Source organism: Rattus norvegicus, chromosome 16 (genome assembly GCF_021556685.1).
Source record: "Rattus norvegicus strain SHRSP/BbbUtx chromosome 16, alternate assembly SHRSP_T2T, whole genome shotgun sequence".
In the NCBI taxonomy this organism is placed as follows: Eukaryota; Metazoa; Chordata; class Mammalia; order Rodentia; family Muridae; genus Rattus; species Rattus norvegicus.
In genome coordinates, this window is record NC_141549.1 from 12,864,620 (window position 1) to 12,887,866 (window position 23,247).

General features: G+C 47.6%; 1 protein-coding gene and 1 non-coding gene across 27 annotated transcripts in view; one reads left to right on the plus strand and one right to left on the minus strand.

Moving 5' to 3' along the window:
* On the minus strand, nt 1-19,845 carry Cdhr1 (cadherin-related family member 1). Its single transcript, NM_053572.2, is given in 17 exon segments — nt 1-2,032; nt 2,557-2,814; nt 3,420-3,648; nt 4,239-4,306; nt 4,843-5,007; nt 6,741-6,893; nt 7,345-7,548; nt 9,254-9,354; nt 10,545-10,623; nt 10,972-11,115; nt 12,178-12,294; nt 13,497-13,583; nt 15,583-15,672; nt 16,862-16,912; nt 17,935-18,080; nt 18,940-19,035; nt 19,591-19,845. Coding segments are annotated over 17 exon segments (2,580 nt in total). The 5' UTR covers nt 19,646-19,845; the 3' UTR covers nt 1-1,495.
* The window catches only part of LOC148000392 (uncharacterized), a 25,244-nt gene continuing 18,492 nt past the window's right edge, over nt 16,496-23,247 (plus strand). For 3 of the 26 annotated variants that reach the window (XR_015639671.1, XR_015639664.1, XR_015639653.1), the window contains exons 1-3: nt 16,540-16,663; nt 16,791-18,506; nt 21,302-21,426. This is a non-coding gene — a transcript (uncharacterized LOC148000392). Of the gene's footprint in view, nt 16,664-16,790; nt 18,507-18,631; nt 18,867-18,945; nt 19,720-19,947; nt 20,189-21,301; nt 21,427-22,615; nt 22,968-23,247 lie in introns of all 26 variants that reach the window. The other 23 variants (XR_015639655.1, XR_015639670.1, XR_015639669.1 and 20 more) reach the window with 20 other exon arrangements.

Consider the following 23,247-nt stretch of genomic DNA (forward strand, 5'->3'; position numbering starts at 1 on the left):
TCCTTTGAATAATAGATTTTATTTACCATTTACAGAAGAGGTTAGCAACATATTATCAGATGCTGAACTCCCTGTGGTAGCAAACGATCCAGCGCAGCAATTTCCAGGCTGGTCTTTAGCAGGTTAGTGCCTGTCCCTCAATACTGTGCGGGCCAGTGACTACAGACCTACAGATCAGGACTCTGAACATCCACACGTCTGTGTAACACCTCCAAACACAGACTGGGGATAGGGGGTGGGGGAGATCAAGAAAAACACATGTTCATACACTCTGACCACATCCATAACTGTGGAATTCTAGAGAGCTTCATAGAGTGAGTATATATATATTTCCTTAATGTTTTCTCAAAAGAACACCAGAATCTTCCAGTTTGCAGGATTTCCCTCTTCGGGAGTATCGCATATAAATAAGATATATTCCAATGAGAGAAAGAGTGTGGAATAGAAGCTCTCAGACCAATCCCTGCCACCGATTTACTGTGTGCACGGAGCCAATAACCCTAGGAGATTCATTTCCCTGTCTGAGTCAAAATAACTTGGACTGGAGCTTACTGCCTGATTCTGGTTCTTTGTGACAGTGACGTGGAGGAAAGTGGGGACGGAAGGGAAGCTGTGTGAGTTAGGGGAAAGCCATTATCAGGCTGTGACTCAACATAGTCCCTCCTGGGTGTTAATACTTTCTTCATGAGATGTAGCCAGAGAACTGGCTTCCAACAAATACTTTGTAATCCTGCTGCTTCGCACTTGCTTAAAGCTGCTTTCTTAGGGTTTGCTTTCTTCATCTCACGGACAAGGAAGAAGACAATAGGAGTTTAAACTTTATCCGCAAGGTCACGTGATACGAGAAGGGCTGGATCAAAATGGATGCATTCTCTGAGCTCAAATCTGATGTACACCTACCACCTTGCCTGGTCTCTTCAGGGGAGGCTGGAGATTTCTGCTCTCAGTCTAGGAAGAGCTCACTTTACACCTCTTATCTGGATGCTAATTCTATTGTTCACTGGCTTTGGACACAGTCAGCACCAGCTTTCAGAGCGTTTCAGTCCTTTTCTTTGCCTGTATTTGTGTCTCTGCATCCCACAAAGCTCACTGACTTTCAACTTTAGTTGAGAACCAGCCTCCTTCGACCTGCTTGTTGGCTGAAGCTTGGAGATCTAGACTCTTGCCAGTCTTGTTATTCATGCTCAGGGGCCCTTCTTCTCAACTAAGGATGACAAGGCCCCAGAAGGACTCCAGTGATTGTGGGATGTAGGGTTGGTGGGTAGAAATGCACAGACTTGACTCCTTATGCGCTTCTATTCTCTGACGAATAGAGAGCATTATAGCTATGCCAAGGAATTGAACAGTGGGTATGTATTTGCCAAATCAGTCTGAGGCATCCCTCACCCAAAGCCCTTTGCAGAGCCCTGTATACAGTGTTACAACGTTATACAAAATAGGGGTGACCTTCAGGGTCAGTATTGGGGGAAGGAAGAGAAAAATTATGGGGCACACTCTAGACATAAGCCTTGTTACCTAAACTCTTCTTCTCAAACTTTTGCTTGAGCTCTGACACCAAAGAAGACTGAGCAGGGCCTCCCAGGGGTTTGGGTGTGGGTAACTGTTGGGATGGCTGTGGGGTAAGGGATCCAGAGACAGTAGGCACTGTCTGTTGGGCCACTGTACTGGATGCCATTTTGGGGGGCGGTGGGAGAGCTGGAGCTCTTGGGGGCACCGTGACTCCCACTCTGCTGTTATTGCAGTTCTCATTGGGAGGATCCTCTTTGAGTATAAACTTGGAAGCAGCCTTGGCCCTCCGGAATTTGAGCCATTCTATTCGTACTGTGTGGGGTGCAGGGCTGGGCCTTCTACGGAGCACACGCCGCACAGGCAGGACCTTGTTAGACTTCTTGTTACGCCAGAAGGTGGCTGTGGAGATGAGGACGGTTATGGCCACAACAATGGCCATGACACCAGCCAGTACACCCACGGCCTTCATGGGATTGTCCTTGGTCTGAATCAGGAAGGCAGCCATGGAGCTTCTGGACAGCCTCTGGAAGAGAAAGCCAGCCCCTGTGTTCAGCCACTTCATCCTATCCCCTGAAGAACAGTGGTTGTGTGAGCTTCCCTAAGTCTGACAGGTTAAGCATCCTGCCCCAAGGCACCCCTTTGAGACCCTCAGGCAAACTAAACCACAACAGACCACAGTAACCTCCTTCAGATTCCAAACTCCTACTTTCATGGAGTGTTCTCTTTAAGTAGCAGAATATTGCTTGTCTTTGATTACAGGGAGACCCATAAACCCAAATGAACCAGGGACTTCATATGTGATGAATTCCTGCCACTGAGCTGAGAACTACTCATAATGAATGGTTTTATTTCTCCCTTTCAACACGGGAAAGGTAATGGAGGCTTAGAAAACCCAGAGCCACACCACTAGTTAATATTGTAATCAGAATTTCAACTTGATTCCCAATCCTATGGGTTTGATTTCACAGCAACTCCTTGGTAGAATTCAGTATCCTTTGACAGAAGTTGCTCTCCACCCCCTTTTCCTGACCACAGCATCATACTCACCTCTGTGTCTGTGATGTCGATCTTGAGTAAGGCTGTTGTGCTGAAAGATGGAGATCCTCGGTCCTTGGCCTGCACCTGTAGGGACCATGAGTATTCCCCGCTGGGTGTAATGTTGTGTAGGGCCTCCAAGGAGCGGATGGAATTCTTGAGCCTGATCTCCCCTGTGTGTGCATCTATGTCAAACACGTTGACTGGCTCTGCACGGGTAATGGAGTAGTCGACCAAGTTGTTTGGTTCCTCTGCATCCTGGTCTGTGGCCTGAGAGAGAAAAAGAGGGGGAAAGCACTTGGGAAGATATTTGTGCACATTAGCTAAATCAGTATACATAGTGGGGCTTTCTGGGTTGATGGAAAAGGATTCAGATATGATTTGCAGTAGATAGAGTTGGGGAAGGAGAAAGTATGTGCTACTGTGAGCCATGGTCCATGTTTGATTCTATACTGTATTATGTGGCTTTGCTCTCAGAACAAGTCTATGGAGTGGGCGTTGGTGGCTTGTTATATGTGCATTGATGAAAGCTTGAATGCCAAGTGGCTGGTCCAGGACGAGGTGGAAGGAGGATATCTATCATTCAAAACAAGTCTGCTAGGATTCAGAATGCATGCCTATTCTCCACTGAGAAGACAGTGTACTGTGGGACTAGCATGCTTTGAAGTCAGGCAGATCAGTCATGAATTCAGGCAAGGCCAACATTCAAGCCCTCTGAACCTCAAATTCAAATAATGTCTTCATTCTTAGCGTTTTCTAGTTGAGGTGGCAAAGAAGCCATATAAAATGTCATGTAGTCTATTGCCCTTAGCAGGATAAGTTTAAGATCAATTCTTGTGGCCAGTCAGGGGTGCTCAGCTGCCTCTAATACCTACCTCAATTTTCAGTGGGGTCCCCAGCACCATCGTCTTCTCCTGGACACTCTGTACAAACTGGGGGTAGTGGTCATTGACATCCAACAGAGTGACAAACACCTCAGCCAGGCTGTACCTCCCATCCATGTCTTCTGCCTTCACATAAAAGTTGTACCTCGAAGTGCCCTCAGCATCCAGGCTGGCCCAGGGCTGAGTGTAGATAAGCCCAGTGGATGGGTGAATCAAGAAGCTGCAGGACATAGGAAGGAGAAAACACAGGAACTCATGCACACTTGTGCATTCATGCTCATGCCTCTTCATACACACACACACACACACACACACACACACACACACACACACACACACACGTGCACTCATATGAATGCCTGCTAAGGTATATGCAAAAGTCCAAAAGACATTGGGCAACTTCTCCAAGGATCCCGGAACCTGCTCCTCCCAATCCTTATGATCTGCCTCTTTGAGGCAGATCTAGCTGTTGACTATTGAGGTCAACAACCCGAAACTCAGCCTGTGCTCCTTACCCCTGGCCTGCTACCCTTCCCCAAGCTCCAGGCTATCCCTGATCACCTTATGCTCCAGGCTATGACCACAACCTTCTTTTCCAGTCCCCTCAGAAGTGTTTCCCTTATCTTTATCTCAGGCTCTCCATGGTTCCTTCCATTCCTGACCCCTCTACCCTGTACTTTGGGATGCTTACCTCCCTAATTTAGCTCTTATCCTTCTCCAGGTCCTTCCCGCCACAAACAAGAATCCCTTCACCCAGAGTCTCATAAACTCTTTGCCTACATCTTTGTCTGGGCCTCCAGATCTACTTACAGGTCTGATCCGGTCCCATAAATGGAATACTGGACTTTGCCCCATGGTCCTGTATCTGGATCCACAGCCTGGAAGACAAAAAGCTCCTACTGGCTTCGGCACAGTGGTGAGGCAAGTGGTAGTTCCTGTAGCTGAAGGCAGCTTGCAAAAGAAAGCTGTCAGAGTCTGGGGTACACCCAGCAGGGGAGCGAGTAGCCTGAAGGCCTCTCTGTACCCTAGTTTTCTTCTGGGAGGTATAAAACGTGAGAGAACCCAAAGGGTTCATATCCAGGAGACGGTTATTCTTTCACAGATGAGAGGGAGAAGGGGATGGGCTTTGGGCCCTGTGCTTGGGGTTTGCACGTACATCCCCATTATCACCAGCAGTTCTAGAAGCCTAGCCACTTCTATAACTCATGGCAAAGGTGAGGAGATACTCCATGAATAGATTAAGAGACTGCACCTTCTGCCAGGATACAAGATGCTTCCCTCATCTGGACCCTGATGTGTGTGGGAAGACACAGACTATCATTAGATGGAGAATGAGAGACTAAGAGGAAGGGAGGAGCCTGTTCAAGATGACACCTATTGACTGTAGACCTTATGAGTCAGCCCCCAAACCTACTGTGACAGCCACCACATTGGAGCCCCCTGGAACATTCTCTGGGATCCTGGCGATGTAGTAGTGAGAGGTGAACTTGGGAACATTATCATTGGTGTCCAGAAGCTGGATCACAATGTCTGCTGTGGAGCTGAACTTCTCCGGGGTGTTCACTTCAATGGCCAGGAGCTGGAGAAAGATCCAGAAACACACTTGTCGGGGTGGGCAGATAACCCATCACGAGCCCCATACATACCACCTGTCATCTTTCAGCCATGGGCTCATCTGCTCATCTCTCCACCTCTGTTGCTTTAGTGTTGTTTTATTTGAGTCTGGGTCTGACTGCAATGTTTCCTTTTTCTGGCTCCTGCTGGGCTAGCCCTGACACCGTCTCCACAGTCTTGCTTGCATCATGCCTCCTTTGATCGTCTCAATGCTAGTGTCCTTATCACTCCCATTAGTACTCTGGCCGGGTGTTGCCATTGTTTTCTTTATCTACAGATCTACGTACCGCATTGTAATCCAAATTCTACTTGTTCTTACAAATTTCTCCAGATACAAACCAGTATGATTTTCTCACCAAAGGAAATTCTAGATAAGCCACAGTAGCACATGCTTTTTATCCCATGACTCAAGATACAGAGGCAGGAGGATTATGAGTTTGAGGTCAGGCTGGGTTACACAGTGAGCTCCAGGTCAGCCTTGGCTATACGACAACGCTCTGTCAGAAAAAACAAACAAACAAACAAACAGACACAAACCCACAAGCAAAACCAGCAAGGGATGGCTGGGTGGCATTAAAGCCTTCAGTAACTTGGGGACAATTTGCATTTTTAAAGCCAGGAGCAGCTGTCTATCCTTGGCTTCCTTAGATCCCGCTGGGAAAGCTTGCATGTTTCATCAAGTTCTGCATAGTTCTCCTTAGGGTTATTCCTCAGAATGCTGTACTAGTTCCTTTTGCATTAGTGTCTTTTATCCCACCATGTTCACATTCCCCGCCCCCTCCTCTCATTCCAGCCATAAGAAACTTTCTGGGTTTAGAGCGCTGACTCTGGGTTGTGATTTTGCTTTATTTCTGAGTCTTTCGATCGTTTCTCTTAGATTTGTCTAAGAAAACAATCATGTGATGTCTAAAAAGACAATAATACTCCTTTTCACCTCCTTTCTAACAATTGCAGCTCTTGTTTCCTCTGTCTGAAAATGATGTCATTCTGAACGTTGAGGTAAATCGTCTTCGTGACAGCGCTCATTCCTGTTTATTCCCAACTTCAGACAAAGCTTTTAGTGTCTCACTTTTTACCATGATGCTGGCTATATACCCTGTGAGTATATAGAATTTTAAGTAAAGATGAGTTAAATAATATTATTGAAGTACATATTTTTTCTTTTCATTAATATATTCCTTCCATGTCAATATATGGTAAGCATTTTATATATATATATGAAATATATATACATATATATACATATATATTTCATAGTTTTACATAATTATAAATGACATCAAAGGAATATACTTCTCTACTTCTGTTCAGATTGTCATTGGAACAGACGATAAATGCAAAGGCACATGAGAAACTGCGTTTGATAATTTCTCTCTCTCCATCCATTTTCACAGCATACTATATTGGTAGTGCACCCTTGACTCCCCAGCCTTACATTCCTGAGTCAGTGGTGATTTAGAAACTGGTACCTCAATGAGGGTGAGGCCATGAGCACGTTGCTGGGTGTGGGGAAATCTCCACCCTCACCCTCAGCCTACCTCCTACTGTTCACATGCCCATAGGATGCTCAGAGACTCTGGGGCCAGACTAAGTAGAGCCATTCATGTATGGAGATGATGATGATACCCCACCTTGAATTCAGACAGTGGTGTGAGCTAGCCCAGCCCAACTAACCATGCAGGGCAAAGCATAACCTACCTTGAAGGTTAACGACTTAGACTTTTCAAAGTCAATGGCAGCTGAGTTTTCCACTATGATGGTCACTTGGGCTTCATTCAGGACTGTCTGTGGCACCACTCGAAAGATGCCTCCAGGTCCCACCAGCCGTAAGTTGAATTTGGCATTGGCTCCCTGAGCGATATAGTTTGAAGAGAGGAAATAGACGATAAAGGAGAATAAAGAGGCATCATATATTTGAGCTAGGTGTAGAGCCCTTACATGATCTTTACCCTCAGCAGTGTGTAATTTTTCTCTGTAAAAGTGAGTTAATTAAGGATCAGACTTATCAGGACATGAAAATTAAGCAAGGTAAGAAATTAGTAAGGCCCAGTTCTGTTCACCACATAGGAGGAGGCAGAGACATTTACAGATGTGCAACTGAAAGGTCAGATGGAGAGGGCCTTTCTCGGACTGGCTTTTACTTTGTAACTGATGATGGGCAAGCGAATAGTATGGGTTTGGTTACCATCCCTCTGCTAGCTACACCACAGTGTTTTATTCATTCTGTGACTTGCCTAGGCCCTCTCACTGAAACCTAGCATTGGACATAGACCTAGTCAATTTCAAGGGCATGAACACACACCTGGTCAGAGTCATTGACAGTGATCTTGAGTCCACGGAGGATTTCCCCCTGGGGCGGGTGCTCAAACATAGATAGTTCAAACTTGTTCTGGGGCCCGCTCTCTCCATAGAAGGTTGGAGGGTGGTTGTTGAGGTCCACGATCCTGATGATCACTGGGACTGTGGACTGAGCAGCTGGGCTTCCTGAAGAGTTGACCTCTGTCACCTATGATGGGGACAGATGGCTATGGCTGTGTGGCAGGCAGACTGTTACTGGTCCTAAGAATTTCTCGTCCTGGTGTTCATACCCTTGTAATTGGTCTCTCTAAGTGTGACTCAGCCTGACAACTTGCTTTTGACAGACAGCATGATTAGATTATAAGAGATTATAATTCCATTTTGCTGGCAGAGTTTCTCTTTCCCAAGGCTTTCGTGAAACAGGCAGCTATGCTAGAGAGGCAATGGATGGGATAAGGAGCTACCTGTACTCCACAGGCAACAGCCATCAAGTAACTGGGTCATACCAAAACCAAGTGAGCAGAAAACCAGTCCTTCTCCACCCAAGCCTTCAATGAGATCCCAACCCTGAGTATCTGATGGCAGCTATGTCAATGACCTTGGAATCCAAGTTCCAGTCAAGCTGGACTTCCTCCCCACCACACACACACTGTTATATATGACTTTATACTGTCTTAAACGACTAAATTAAATATGATTTCTCATGAGGCATTATCTAGATGATATAGGCTATAAAGTCAAGACTAAATGTTCATAGGCAACCCATGAAACTTGTGTCAAATATCCCTTTTTGTGGGCCTTGAGTATTCATAGGTACCCCACAAAACTTGTGACGAACATCCCTTTGCTAGGGCCTCTTTCCTGTGTTGTATAAGGATATGCTACTTCTACAAAGATAATCTGAAGCGCTGTTCCTCAACCCTCCTAATGCTGCAACCTTTTAATATAGTTCCTCATGTTGTGGTGATCTCCCAACCATAACATTATTTTCACTGCTACTTCGTAACTGTAATTTTGCTAATGTTATGAATCACAGTGTGAATATCTGTGGTTCCTGATGGTCTTTTGGTAGCTGTGACCCACAGGTTGAGAACTGCTGCTCTAAGGTGACCCTTGAAGTCCCCTTGCCACACCTGTCTATAGCTTACTCCTCCTCAGAAGCCTCTGCATGCTGTCCTTCCATCCTACCCCGTTCAGTCCTCACCCTTCCACATTTAGAGTTTTCACACCGGTTAGCGTCAGAGGGCTCAACAGCCTAGGTTACATGACTCAGCTCTTGGCAAGTTCTTATTGACTTCTTCAGGCCCTGCTGTTTCTTCCAACTCCTCCCACATCCTCCTCTCCCTTAACCTCTGATGCTCTGCAGATGTGAATTTTGCCAGCAGCTCCTCTCTTGACACAACCATCCTGGGGTGGGGGATATCTTGGTCCCTCCATAGCTATCCTGAATATCTCGGTCCCTCCACACCTGTTGCTGTCACATAACACCCTGGCTAAATGAAACTTGGGGAAGAAAGGGGTTTGTCCCTGCTCACTGTTTCAGGAACCGTTAATCATGGCTGAGAAAGTTACAGAAGTGGGAGCTTAGTGGTAACTGGTCATATCCCATTCACAGTCAAGAGCATGAGGAATGTACATGTTTGTGTTGATGGCCTGCTCCTGCTTAGAATGCATCTAGCTTTCTCTTCTTGTACTGAATCCAGGGCCAACCCCATGACACAATGCTCCTTCTGCATTCTCATTACTCCTGCTTGTTCGCATGTTCCTCTCTGCAAGTGCTTTCTGCAGCCTGATGCAGGTTCCTTAGAGGAATGTTTCCATCCCTCCCCAGATTGAGCCCTTGGCTCCCATCACATTTGCTGCTCTCTAGGACTAACAAGTGGGTGGGGCAAGCCAGACTAGTGGAGCATCACCTGTACATGAAGCTCATACACCTCTCTTCGGAGCTGGGCAGGGCTCTGAAGGACGGAGATGGCTCCAGATGTCTCATTAATTTCAAAGAGTCCATCACTCTCTGTCACAGAAAAACATCCTGCAGTTTAGCATTAGGTCATAAGCAAGGGAGTCATATCACATATTCCTCTGGTATCTCACAGTGGACGGGGCTTCTCATAGACTATAATACTGTAACCCTCTGCGTCTTGCCAGTGAGGAAACTGAGTCTTAGAGGGACTTGTTTAAGGTCCCCCAGCCAGTGAAGAAGTACAGATCTAGATTCAAACTTGTTTTTACTGCTCTCAGAATCTATCTCATGTCCCTTTTCTTGTGTGTGTGTGTGTGTGTGTGTGTGTGTGTGTGTGTGTGTGTGTGTGTGTGTGTGATATAAGAAAAGGAAGATGGTGGAGAGGAGTGGAAGGAGGGAAGAGGAAAAGATAGGAAGCAGCTTGAAGGTGGAGGGTGTAGCCGAGAGGTAAGGACAGGGCATGGGGTGAGTGGCCTATAGCTGGAAGATGGTTTCAGAGGTGGGGTGAGGGAAGATGCCTGGAAAAAGAGCCCATGCATGGGTGATTTCTGGATGGTCATGGGCATGTTTTGATTTGAACTCTTGTGTTCCAGTGTGTCTCGGGGAAATTACAGCTGTGAATGCATCTAGGATCTGACATGGTTTCCTAAGGGTTGTGGAGCTCACCCCAGGGACACTGCTGTTGCTTGGCAATAGTCCAGTTATATTAAGAGAACATTCCAGAGTTATCTGACTTTGTAAAATCACGAAGTAGACAGTGTCTATTAGCTCCTCTGAACCTCAGTTTTCAACACCCAGGCCTGGTGCTATGGAAATGCCACAATGTCATTGTATCTAATGCATTTGATTTTCTGCCCCAGTCAAAGAGAGTGAGAACAAACATATCAGTTCTTAAAGTGTGAGAAATGTGGCTACACATGCCATTGGTGACCATGTCCAGGGCAAAGAGAGTGCACATGGCTCTCAGGAGCCTGCGGTTCTCTCTCTCTCTCTCTCTCTCTCTCTCTCCCTCTCCCTCTCCCTCTCCCTCTCCCTCACCCTCTCCCTCTCCCTCTCCCTCTCCCTCTCCCTCTCCCTCACCCTCTCCCTCTCTCTCTTTCTTCTCTGGATATAATGACAAGCAGGGATAGAGCAAAGTTGTCATCTGAGGGGACTAGACCCACCCCCCACCCCCTGCACCAGCTTCCTGTCGTTTCCCTCCCATAGGTGAGGAAACAAGGCAGAGAGCTACCCTCACTTACCATTCAAGAGCCTATAGAGGATGTGGTTGGGTTTGCCTCGGTCTCCATCTATGGCAACCACCGTCAGCACCTCTGAGCCCTTGGAGAACAGGAACCACTCTCTGAGGTTGTTAGTAATGAGGGTTTCTCCCCTAACCCAACACTGCCCCATCCTGGACAAGAGGTATCATCCCACTCAGGAAAAGAGTTAGGTTTTGGGCCCCATAAGGTGACCCTGCTATGTCCTCCCAGGGCTGAAGGAACCATCTGAGTGAACTTCACCACTCCCTGCCCCCAGGATCAAAGTGTGAGTTTGCAGAAACTCTTTGCCTCCTAACTAACTCTTATCCATTTGCTTTGAGGGGAGACTGGTGGTGAGTTCAGTCATCCTCAAGGTAGTCCCAGGGAGTCACACAGGAAACACTGGCTGAGAGATTCAACCACTCACCGGAAGGGTGTCTTCGTACACATAACCATAGTAGGGTGTACCCACGAATATAGGGGCTGTGTCCTGAACATCTTCCACATTGATGGTGACAGTCGTGGTGGCTGAGAACACCACATCAGCTCCTCGAAGCCTGCCCCCACCATCCTGGGGAGGAATCGGTCCAGAGAAGGATGAAGACAAGCTGTCCTCAGGGTAACAAGCTCCACTTGAATGGGACTCCGGCCTCCCCCTGGGTGTGAAGCCAGCTGGGCACTTTTAGTGCCTATTTGTTCTTGGGTCTCTGGGGCCCATTCTCCTTTCTCAGTGCTGTTGCCCATGCCAAAGCAATGATGCATGGAATTTTTAAGGCAAGTGTCTGGCAGGTTTCTTGGATACAGGATTAATTAACTCTCCAGGTACATTATGTATGATGAGTGATTAGGAGGAGGAACCAGACCTAAATTCCTACTCCTAGCTGAAAACCAAGTCTCACGTAATTTCTAAGAACTTTCCATATGTCCAGTCTATGCTAAGGACCATAGCATCCCAGGAATATGACTTGGGCCTTTCTCTGCTTAAGAGTAAGGGAAGTAGCAGCTAGCAGGTAGAATGGTACCCAGTCTCCTGGTACAGACTATAGGAGGGTGGCCCATAGGAAAGCAGTGATCTGAAAGGGGACTGATGCAGAAGAATCCAACAGGCCTAATAGGACAACTGGGTTTTCCTTCTCCCTTGTGCAAGAGGCTTGACTGAGGACCTGCTAACTCCCAACCTCCCATGGTGTGCTTCATAAACTGAAATGAGAGTCTTCATTAATTTTCAGTAATGGGGACATGAGGAAACTGAGTTCAGAGAAGGTAGCTGGTCACACAAGAAAGAAGAGTCTCTCGAGCCAGTCAGGCCAGCAAGAGAGACAGAGAGTCAGTGGGGCTTCTGAGAGGGACACAAATATCTGTGTCATGGCTGTCTCCTCTATGAAAGGACCTAACATTTAAGTTTCTAAGGAGTTGTATGATAACTCTCAGAGGGAAATGTGGTCTCTCTAGGCTAACAACACCAGCCTTCCTAGAAAATGTGTTCAAGCAGAAGAGATTGAAAGCAGTTGCCTTCTGGTCCCTCTTTACCCATATTATGTGTTTCGCTCTTGAAAATCCCTGCTCCTTCATAGAACCTCACTGAGCTCCAACCTAGCAAAGGCTGAAGTACCATTGTATCTTCCTTTGTTACCTTGGCAACCACAGTGATGAAATGAGCCCTCGACTTCTCATAGTCCAGTGTGGCCCCAGCCTGGAGTCGCAGCACCCCGCTGTGACGGTCTACGGTGAACTTGGAGGAGTGTAGGCTCTGTAAAGTTGGGGAGCAGCTGAACTCAGGGAGAAAACAGACTACACCAAGAGCGCTTGCTCTGACTACTGAATGAGTCGTTGGTCTTCCTTGCATTGGCTTTCAGGCTTAGATTCCACGTTCAAGAACTGAACCTGTCTGAACTTGAGGTTTTCCTTCACTAGTTTTGCTTGGGGCTTTCTACCCTCAGTCAAAAGCATCTCATTCCCCCCAAGAAAATCCTGCTGGCTCGTGGCAGGAACAAACATTCAAAGAGTGCTCTAACTTTGTTGAAGCTGGAGATTAAGTGTGGTAGCAAGAGAGAGAGAGAGGTGGGACCTTCAAACCACACCAGGTCTGTGGTAATCATATGTGTGACAGGAGATGGTGAGTAACCAGGATGTAAAAGCACTCGCCTCTGGCTCAGGGTCTCTTCCAGTTGGGGAGAATCAGTACATAGGCTCCAGAGACCGTAATTGGAGAGTTACATGTTAGTTGACTAAGCAAACCAATGTTTCTCATTCCCGGCTTAAACCTGAGAAAGCTGAGGTAGAAGAGTGAAGGAACGTGTTGGGGGACTATGAGTGGTCTGTGTGTGTTTATGGGGCTCCTCCCTAACTCCTATGAGTTCAGAGGGTTTCTCTAGGACTTGTAGGTTTCGCCATGAGGCTGTATTACTTTGAGAATTCTGAGAGCAGTTGACCGAATGTGGAAAGAAAGGGAGGAGGCACCGCACAAAAACAGCAGCCGTGAGAGGGTGGACAGCAGCTCTTAGGAGACCAGGAGAAGGCAGAGGTTCAGGAGAAAAGCCTCCATCTTTGCCAACACAGAGAGAATGGATGGGAGTGAGCACTGGGGCATCCTGGCCCTCTTTTCAGCGTGGTTTATTCTCCTCCTTTTCCTATTGACTATTTCAGTTCTAAATGGACTTCTTGCATCCTGTGTGGGCGCTAAATGTCCAGGATTTCTTTAAGGAAAGGAATGGGGAAAGTAGAGAGCTGAGGGGCCCAGAATCCTAGAGGTAGGGGTAGGCCAACTCTGAGGTAGCCAAGATGGGCCTATGAGAGGAAGAGTTCCTCTTTCTTGTGCTTTTTGCACCTGTGGAGTACCCTGGAGAAGAGGCACTAGTGGGTGTATGGGAGTTAGCTGGTGAGGGAGTAGAAGACACTCAGGTACCCTCCCCATCTCAAAGCTCTGGATGCATCCTGTGTGTCCCATCTTACCTGAAGGAAGTAGGTGACACTGCCTCCAGAGCCTGTGTCCTTGTCCTCTGCCTGTACCTTAAAGATGCTGCTCCCAGCAGGTGTGTTCTGAGGGGTCATACACAGAGATGTGTCAGTGTGAGTGACAAGATGGTGGAGGAGGCAGAGGCATGGGGGCCATGGAACTGAGGGGTCATGGCTGATCAAAGATTAGTGAGGGGCAGTGACAAACAAAGCATCCAACAAGAATGGAGGGGGACAGGGACAGCGGGTCTGAGGGAGTGGATACAAGGCAAAGGAAGGGACAGGAGACAAGCCAAGAGGGCCGAGGATGTCCTCAAGGGGAGAGAAGAAAATACTAGGCCACTAAGTGCTAAAGGATTTAAAAGAAAATATTAATTTATAAACAAAGGCAAAGCTCATATTCAGGATCATAAACATGGACATATTCAGGATCATCAGAGAACACATACATGGTTAACAGCAAGAATGGAGTATCTTCCACCACTGACTTGACTTAGAAAACATGTTTCTGAAGCATGCGTGTATTTGTGCGTGTGCATGTGTGTGTATGTGTTGTGTGTGTGTGTGTGTGTGTGTGTGTGTGTGTGTGTGTGTGTGTGTGTGTGCGCGCGCGCACTTGTGCCCAATCCATAGCACTTTTATGCAGGTCAGAGGACAACTTGCAGGAGCACATTCTCTCTTTCAGTCTTGTAGGTCTTAGGGATCAAACTCAGATCATCGAGATTGCTAGCTTCTAGCCAGTAATCTATGTGAGTGCCCCCTTTGTAAACGTTAGAGAGGAGACAATTTTTCTCTTGTACCATAGAGCAGAGAATAAATAAACAAGGTGACCTTTTGGTCTTTTTCTTTTGGAAACATAAGAAATGAGTGACTTCTTCCTGAGGACCTGGGTTCGATTTGGGACCCATATGGTGCTCACAACCATCTGTGACACTGGCCTTTTAGGACACTGTGCACATGTGGTGCACAGATACGCATTCACGTGAAACGCTATGCTCATAAAAATAAATAATAAAAAAATTTAAAAGAGTTTATGTGTGTGACTCAGTAGAGTAACTTCAAATTTTTTACTCCATCTTAAGAATTCTTTTTGTACTAGAGGACATACAGAGTCCGAATCAATATTGGCTAGTTTTATGGCACTGGACTTCACCCCCAGTCAGAAGACAAAATGATCTGAAGTGGAGACAGGAGGACCAGAATTCAAGGTCATTCTTGCTACATAGCGAAGCTGTCCCAAAAACAAAAAGCCCAAAACCTTTTGGTTTTGGTGACACCTTTTGGCAATACTCTTGATTTCCAGGAAATAAGACTACAGATATGTATCATCATGTCCAGATTAAAAGCAATCAAAATTAAAGGGGGAAAAGATGTCTGTATTTGGCTAGAAAAATAGCTAAGTGGATTAGAGCACTGAGTCTTGCAAAGGACATGGGTTTAGTTCCCAACACCCACGTGACAGCCAAGAGTCATCTCTAAGTCCAGTTTCAGGAGACTTGACCCTACTTCTGGCCTGTAAAGGTCCCGTATCTATGTGATACACACATGGACACACGCATGTACAATAATAAGTAAATATTTCTAAAAGCTGTAATTAAAGGTTGATATTTTATGGAAGTAGAAATTTAATGCTTGAGTATAGAAATCTAAGGGAATTCTTGGTTCTATCTGTGTCTGATGGGCCGTTCACTTGACAGAAGCTATGAAAATGATGCTAATGACCTAAGCTTGATACTGAAGGAATGGAATTCTGTTATAGAGAAACGAAAAACTGGATTCAGAAGCATCTTTTAAGTCAGGCAAAAGGAGCTAAAAACCCTATAACCACACATGGAAAAATATTAAAAAAGAAATACCCCAAATTTAGAGAGATCTCAAAGTGGAGGGCTTTAAAAACACATATAAAATGTCTACAATGACTGTGCACTTACAATCAGAGTGAAAATAGCAATTGGGAGCAATGAGTAATGGACAGGTGTGCTATACTCAGGGCCCTGTCCCCTGCACAGGTCATAGGGCAGTCTGAGGTCAAGCCGTGGGCCCATGTGGGAGCTTCATCCCTTTCCAGAGATCTCTTACTCACCTCTGGAACCAGGATGTTGTAAGGCTCCTGGAGGAACCTGGGTGCTTCATCATTGGCATCTGTCACCACTATCACAACTTTCTCTGCCACCTGTGGAGTAGAAGGGTCAGCAGTTGAGGCAGGAAGACCTTCTTGGGAGTAAAAATAACAGCTTCTAATGTGCCCAGGTGTATCTTCCCTCTCCTCCCTTTCTCCCTCTCTCCGTCCCTCCTTTTGTTTATTCATGCAAACAATATTGTTAGGCAATCCCTCAATGACAAGTAAGCACTGTAGGAACTGAACCCTTTGATGGGATATTTCAGGGACCACAGTGGCTTAGATATGAGCAGAAATCAGTGCTTAGAGATAGCATTTAGAATGACAATGTAATACATGAGTTCTGAGAGCAATCCCCTAAAGAGAACCACTGAGGTAGTTTGTGACTATAACCAGTGCCAACATGCCCTTCATGCTGAATGCTGCGCCCACACGCCTTGCAAGGAGCCTTAATTGGGTGGTGGACAGCTGGGAGCCCCTGGGATAGGAGGTGTCAATCCTCAAGTGACTTTGCCAGAGTGAAGAGTCACAAGTGAGCCAGGAAGTCAGTGTCAATGTGCAAAGCCAAGAGGAGAGGGGCACACAGGGAGTTCAGAGTACAGTAAACACTGGATGGATGGATGGATGGATGGATGGATGGATGGATGGATGGGGAGAAGGGTTGGGAGAAGCAGATGGCACCTACAGGGAGGCCTTGCAGGGTGACTTGGATTTCATCCTGGGGGAGGTGAGGGCCAGCTGTCAGTGCTTTCACAATTGGAGGGCCACCAGGCTTAGGTTTCACAGTGAAAGCTGTGACAGCACTTTAAATGCAGATTGGGTGGTCAGGGAGCCCTCTGAGGCCTGTTGTAATCCTGTCAACATTGAAGCGGCTGGCAGAAAGTGGTGGTTGTGGGGGTGGGGGGTGAGGTGGGGTGAGGAAGAACACCTGGCACCCAGGAGCCAAGAGCCAGCAGCAGACAGTGGCAGACAGTGGCAGACAGTGGCAGACAGCGGCAGACAGTGGCAGACAGAGAATGAGGGAACGGGTGTGAGAAGACGCATGGTAACGTGAAGCTCAGAAGTCTTGGTCTCTACTTGTCTCTTGCCTTCCTTCACCTATGGTCTCACTATGTCCCTCAGATGTGGGTGCTTCGAGTAGGTCTTCACTGTCCTGGCTTTGCTTTGATCAGGGAGTCACACAGCTGGAAGGGGAACCATACCCACTTCAGGCCAGAACACTGTCTGAGGAAGACTGACTCACCAGGTTCAGGCCGTCGGAGATGCTGATGATGGCTTCTATCTCATCCTCTCTCTGTGAAGCAAAGGTATTGAGTGAGTGTGTAGATTCTGAAAAGCTGAGAGCTGCTTAAGGCTGTGCCAAACTGCACCCCTGTCAGAGAAGGCTGTTTTAGGGAGCCCAGGAGCTGAACAAGGTAAGAGTATGCAAGGCCTATGAAGCTCCTTCTTGCCACACTTAAGACCTTATCTGGGGATGCTCTGGGTGTCCAGAGTTCTCAGATTGCCAGAGGGTTCCTTGTGTCCCCAGCGGATGTTGTCTTGCTTGAGAAACAAGAGGGGCAACCCTGCTGGACTCAAGAGAGGAGTCCTCTTCACGTCTCCTCTACCCTCCCACGTCTCTCCACACTCCAGGATTTGGCAACGGTCCATGTTTATGTCACAAGTGTTTCCTAGGACTTGGTGGGATCTCGGGAAGTTACTAGATCCACACATAAGCAGGGCAGTGTGCTGGCAGTGATCTGTCAGGAAGCCCGCACCGCAGTGCTGAGCGCTCTTCCCCACAGCCTCTCTGTTCCCTCTGCTGACCTGTGGTCAGTAGGTTTTACTGTAGAATCGGAAACAGCAGTAGCTCCACAGCTCGGGTGGGGTTATGTTCGAAAGGGAAGGGAAAGGAAACCCAAGTTCCATTATTCCAGGGTTCAGAAGTGTCCAGAATCAGTGTTGTTTTCTAAAGTCAGATGCACTCTTTCACTTTCTCTCTAGCCCAGTCTGTGGTGCTCCCTGTGGTTTGTGGGAGCTCCTCCAAGGTTAGGCTTAAAATCCCGCTCTAAGGGAGGTTATTTCAGAAACTTTTTAAACACAATTTTTTTAGTTAAGCATGTCTAAAGATAAGCAAAGCTAACAGGTCCCATTAAAGGGATTGCCACTATTCACACCAGAAGAATAAGGAAGTCTTTGCTCATGAGAAACAGTCTAGGGGCACAGCTGCAGTATGGGGATCACCCCCTCCCTTACACCCTCTTCCACAGGAAGCAGCACAGAGGTGTCTGAACATTAACAAGCAGTGGCCCAATTTCCCCCTCTACTTGTTTATACCTCTCTGTCCAGCTCTTCCACCAGGGTGATGTTTCCAAAATTGGGGTCAACAGAAAAGACACTTCTAGTGCTGGGGTCAAAGCTGATATGGTAGGAGATAGGGTCTCCCTCGGGGTCAGTCCCATTTAGTGTGTACACATGAGAACCTGGAAGGAGACAAAGGGAACATCTGGACCCGGGGACCCAACTTTTCCTGAAAACAACGACGGTCAGAGATTAGAGAGTCAACTACTAATATTCAGTGCCGAGGTCCTCAGCCATGCTACCTGCTTCCTACTAATCTTTCTTCCTCAAAGTCCTCAGATGTTCTCATTAGCCACTTCACAGATTGGGATCTGTAATACAGCCTATGAAGGAGGTATCTAATGGTACCAACTTCCCCTCTGCCTGGAATGAGTTCTCTCCCAGACACTGAGACTAGAGGGGTTCTTGGGATCAGAAACTAGGTGGAGTAAGGCACAGACACTCCCAGGAGGGGGTTGACTGCTTCCCAGTGAAGGGCCTGGCTCTTCAGGGATTTCCAAATGCAAGCTCCTCTGTTCTGCTCTCTTCCGAGGATGAATCATGACAAGGTAAAGTAGGAGTATGAACCCTTCCTCTCAATTCCCCACCACTCTCAGCTGGTTAAAAGTTCTTGTCTGGGTTTGAATCCTAAATACAGTAGGCTTGTACATGCAAATATGTTTGCTTGTTCAAGGTCACCCCCTAAGGAGCACCAAGTTTCTGAGAGAGCCAGCCAACCCCATCATCGAAAGACCCCATCCCAGTCTCCACCAGGGGTCCGGTTTAGGTCACCATGGCAGCAGTGACCTTCTTTGCCATTACCCTGGGGCCTTCAGAGCACAAACAGGGTACCCACGGGAGACAACACCGTGTGGCATGCGCATGCCAGAGGGAGTCACGAGTGAGTGGTGTCACTGAGTTCTGGGGAGGTGAGTTTGCCCTCTTGGGGAAACTCCCTCCCGGAGACCTGGAATGGCTGATATGGCCAAAGCTATTTCTTACCTACAGGAGTGTCTTCTGGGAGGCTGAACAGGGCCATGTTTCCGTTGGTGCTGCCCACTCCATTGTCAAAGAAGTGAGGGGCAAAGTTGGCCTGGGCTAGGAAAAGAATGAAGAGAGAAGGACAAACAGACACCCAGGCAACCTGAGGGAGCTTGACACCAACAAAGTCGCTTGTCTGGTCCCAGCTAATGAAAAGGAGAGGTTTGACTCCCTTCAAGGAGCTTCTCCCTAGGGCGCCTGGGGAAGGTATGCTTGGGCTGAGCTCAAGCTCTTCAGGGACACATTTTATGGCAGGCACTTAGAAACAAGCTAACGGACAATCCTATCCTATCTAAGAGCCTAGAGAGAGGCAGTGTATCCGGCCAAGGTCATACTTCTTGCCTTCCCTCAGACCCCTTGCTTCAAGCAGCCCCCCTGCTTCAAACTCGCTGTGAGTTTGAAGGAGACAAAACATCTAGTGGCAGAGCTGGGAGCCTGCCGGGATGCTGCCTCTAAGTCTCTGAAGAAGTGCCCAGGGACTAATCCCATCATCCTGCCTCGCGGCGGGAAACCTGCCTCCTTCCTGAGGTCTGCAATTGGACAATGCAGCCTCCGTCCTCGCATTCCCCTGGGGGGTACCGACGCCCACCCTCCAGGGCCCTCGCCGCTCACCTAGGTAAATGCACAGCAGCCCCAGGACCAGGGCAACCTGTGGGCCACGCCTCATGTCTCCGCGGAAGGGTCGAAAGCCTGGCCACTGCCGAGGCCGGGAGCTGGACCTCGGAGCATGCCCTGAGCTCGGTAGGAGAGCAGAGGCGACGTTGTGGGTGACGGTGGCGGTGGCAGTGGAGGGAGGGAGGGAGCGCGGGTGGTGCGAAGGCGCTAAGCGGATGACAGTGCTCTCGAATCCGCACAGCTGGATGGCTCCGGTCAGGTTACTAATGAGACCAATTACTGGGACCAGCTTAGAGCGGCGGGCGGGAGGCGTGACAAGACTACCTCCCTCCTACCACGCCCTCTCTGCCCTAGCAACCCAGGAGCACTGAGTGCAGAGGTGGAGCTCTGCACAGAAGAAACTGCCTGCCCCTAGACTACTTTGAACAAGCCACAAGAAATTCGGGTTTTTCTGTGGTTTGGTGTGGCTCCCTCCGGCTGCGCAGGGATCTTCCTGATTTATTTACCTTGTTTTGTGGGGATCAAGACCTCTCTGATCAAAGCACTCGTGGAAATTAAATAGCGAGCAGAGAAACAGCTCTTTCAGGATGGAGGGGTAGGCATTGAGAGACAAGAAAGGATGTTAGGAAGCGGCATCGCCTTGGCAATCAAACACGTTCTTTAGTTTTGGCCAAAAGAACAAGGGTAGAGAGGGTGTGTCCGGAATGGTGTAGGGACGCAGGAAAGTCCAGGACTCTTCCTAGATTAAACCCTCCTTCTTCTCTAACACGGTAGCGTGAGCAGAGATATCCCTTATACCCTCCTCCTCTTTTTGGCCCATTCATCAGTTGGGGGTGAAGTATTTTCCCCAACTTGAGTGATAACTTGAAACCAGGTTGCGTTCATAGCTTCTCCTGGGATGCTGTGCCCTTAGTCAAAGGAGACCCTCTACAAGTTCCGCGGAGGTCCCAGATCCTCCCTCTCGGGGTACTTCAAGGAAGCGGATCACGCACACCCCTTGGGCGTGATCTCTTAGCCAAGAATCAGGGATTCAGAGGATAGGAGGAGCTGAATCAGCACACCAAGAAAGTGGGGCAAGTTTTGGGTATTCTGACCACAAGCCTTTGTATGGATTCTGCTGGGACTTTGACTGAGAATGTGTACAGAAAATCACACAAGTATTTCTGCATCTTTGTTTTTCGAGATGTTGGGACAAAGCTAGGTCCTATATAGAGCGTGGGAAAAGGTTTGCTGGAGATTACTCGGACTTAAGGGTTCCCGAGGCAGGTGTCTTGCTGACATTCTGAGAAGACCTGGTTCTCTCTGCAGCTTTTCCACCAACTCCTCCCTAGGAGGCTCCTACAGGCGTCTGATTTCTCTGCTCTCAGTTCATTCTAACAATGGACTTGCACTGGAGAAAGACAGAGATGTGTTGGTCATATGCTTTGTGCATGAGCGTGCATGCGTGCGTGCGTACGTGCGTGCGTGCGTGTGTGCGCCCATGCTTTACAAAGGAAAACTTTAAAGCCAAGAGAAGGCAAGTCACTATCCTAGGCTCACCCAACCAATGAAGGGCAGAGGTTGGAGTCTCATCAGACTTGGGCTGGCTTTCAAATTGAAACTCTGTGTGGGTTAGGTACATAGTCACATAGCTACTGCAGCTTTAGACTGCCCACTCCTCAGTCCATAGCTGCAATTTCATACTTAGACTCTTTTTTGTTTTTCTTAGAGAGACTGGCATGCCCACAAATGTACAAGCTCTGGAGGAGGGGCAGCCATTCATCTGCGTATGCCTATGACTCAGGGGTTTCCAGGAAAGCAAGACTTTCAATACTGACATCAGGCAAGTCTCAGGTAACTGGCATGGGCAGATGGCTGCCCTAGACACGGCCCTGTCCTCAGAACACATGAAAACAGCAGCTCTTCCTGGTGGCTCTGATTATGCACCATAGTCTTCTTTTTGTTGTTATTGTTTTGTTTCTTTGTTTGTTTTGTTTTTTTGTGGTTTTACTGGGTAGCCTTAGCTGTCCTGGAACTCACTCTGTAGACAAGGCTGGCCTTGAACTCACAGAAATTTGCCAGTCTCTGCCTCCCAAGTGCTGGGATTCCAGGCATGCACCACCACCACCTAGTTTATGCACCATAATCTTGACCTTACAGTCTAGCGAGTCTGGGCTACCTGGAGGGCTTGGTTTAATGTCTCTGGAAAGAGAACTCAAGGCTTGGTCCCTACCCTGTGGTTCTGGGCAGCTTCATGCACATCACTTTCACTGACCCTCACCTTTTAGGGTGACTCATTAGCTTTTTTATCTTCCTGGGCCTCCCTACATGGCCTCCTGTATGCCTTTCCTAATTAGTTCATCTTTAATTCAGGTTCTGACAGCTCTGCCTCTATTGGATTTATAGCAGCTGGTCCACTTGTCAATAAACAAGACTCTGAATGTCATCTGTCTGTGTGGCATGGGTGTGTACTCCAGGTGTCCTCAACCTTCCTAATGCTATGACACTTAGTGCAGTTCCTCATGTTGTGGTGACCTCCAACCATAAAATTATTTCGTTGCTACTTCATAACTCTAATTTTGCTACTGTTATGAGTTATTTGTTTGTTTTTTTTTAATTCTTTTTTTCTGGAGCTGGGGACCGAACCCAGGGCCTTGCGCTTGCTAGGCAAGTGTTCTACCACTGAGCTAAATCCCTAACCCCTCTGTTATGAGCTATAATATAATTTTTTTGGAGGTAGAGGTTTGTTAAAGGAGTCACAACCCACAGATAAAGAACCACTGTGTAAGAGTTTGCTAAGCCAGTCCCTTTCCCTCATACATTTTTACAGTTATCTATAACACAAACATGAGTTCGACTACTATTTGTATACACACATACATACATACACACACAAACACATTAATGAACACATACACCATCTGCATGTGAATTTGCTCATCTACATGTGATGTTTTTGTTTTTTGTTTGCTTGTTTGAGACAGGGTATAGTTTCTCTAATGACCCTACTCCATCTTCTTTTCTTTCTTTCTTTTTTTTTCAGAGCTGGGGACCGAACCCAGGGCCTTGCGCTTGCTAGGCAAGCGCTCTACCACTGAGCTAAATCCCCAACACCCCTCCTCCATCTTCTAAGCACGCCTAGGTTCTTCAAAGAGCTAACAAAGGCAGCATAAGACATGTGGTCTCATTTCTGCACAGTCACTTCTATATGCTTGAGTTTCTCCCGAACCATGAACAACAACATTCATTAATTCCCATTTACCTTCATGAGCAACGTTCTTCACCGCTGGGAACATTAAAAGCTCATGGTGCTGATGCTGGAAGTCAGTGAAAGAGGAAGGAGATGCTTGGTGTTTCTGGGGATCAGCATCTACCTCCTGGGATGATGGGCTATGGTGAGGCCTGACACTGAGCTAAATTGCTCCTGGAAACCAGACTTGGGATTTCTTTTACTCCTTAGGGAAAGGACAGATGTGGGGTGGTGGTTGGAGGTGGGGAGTGGGTGCCAGATCTTCACTCTTTTTTGAGCTCCTATGATGTGAACTGACCTGAGCCTGTTGTCCCTGGAAGACTGACCTCCACAGTATTATTTTCCAGGAAGTAGCTTTGAGCTGGCACACTGGAGTCACTACCAACCCCTGTCCTAGGATTTGTTCCCCTTCTCCAAGGACCAGT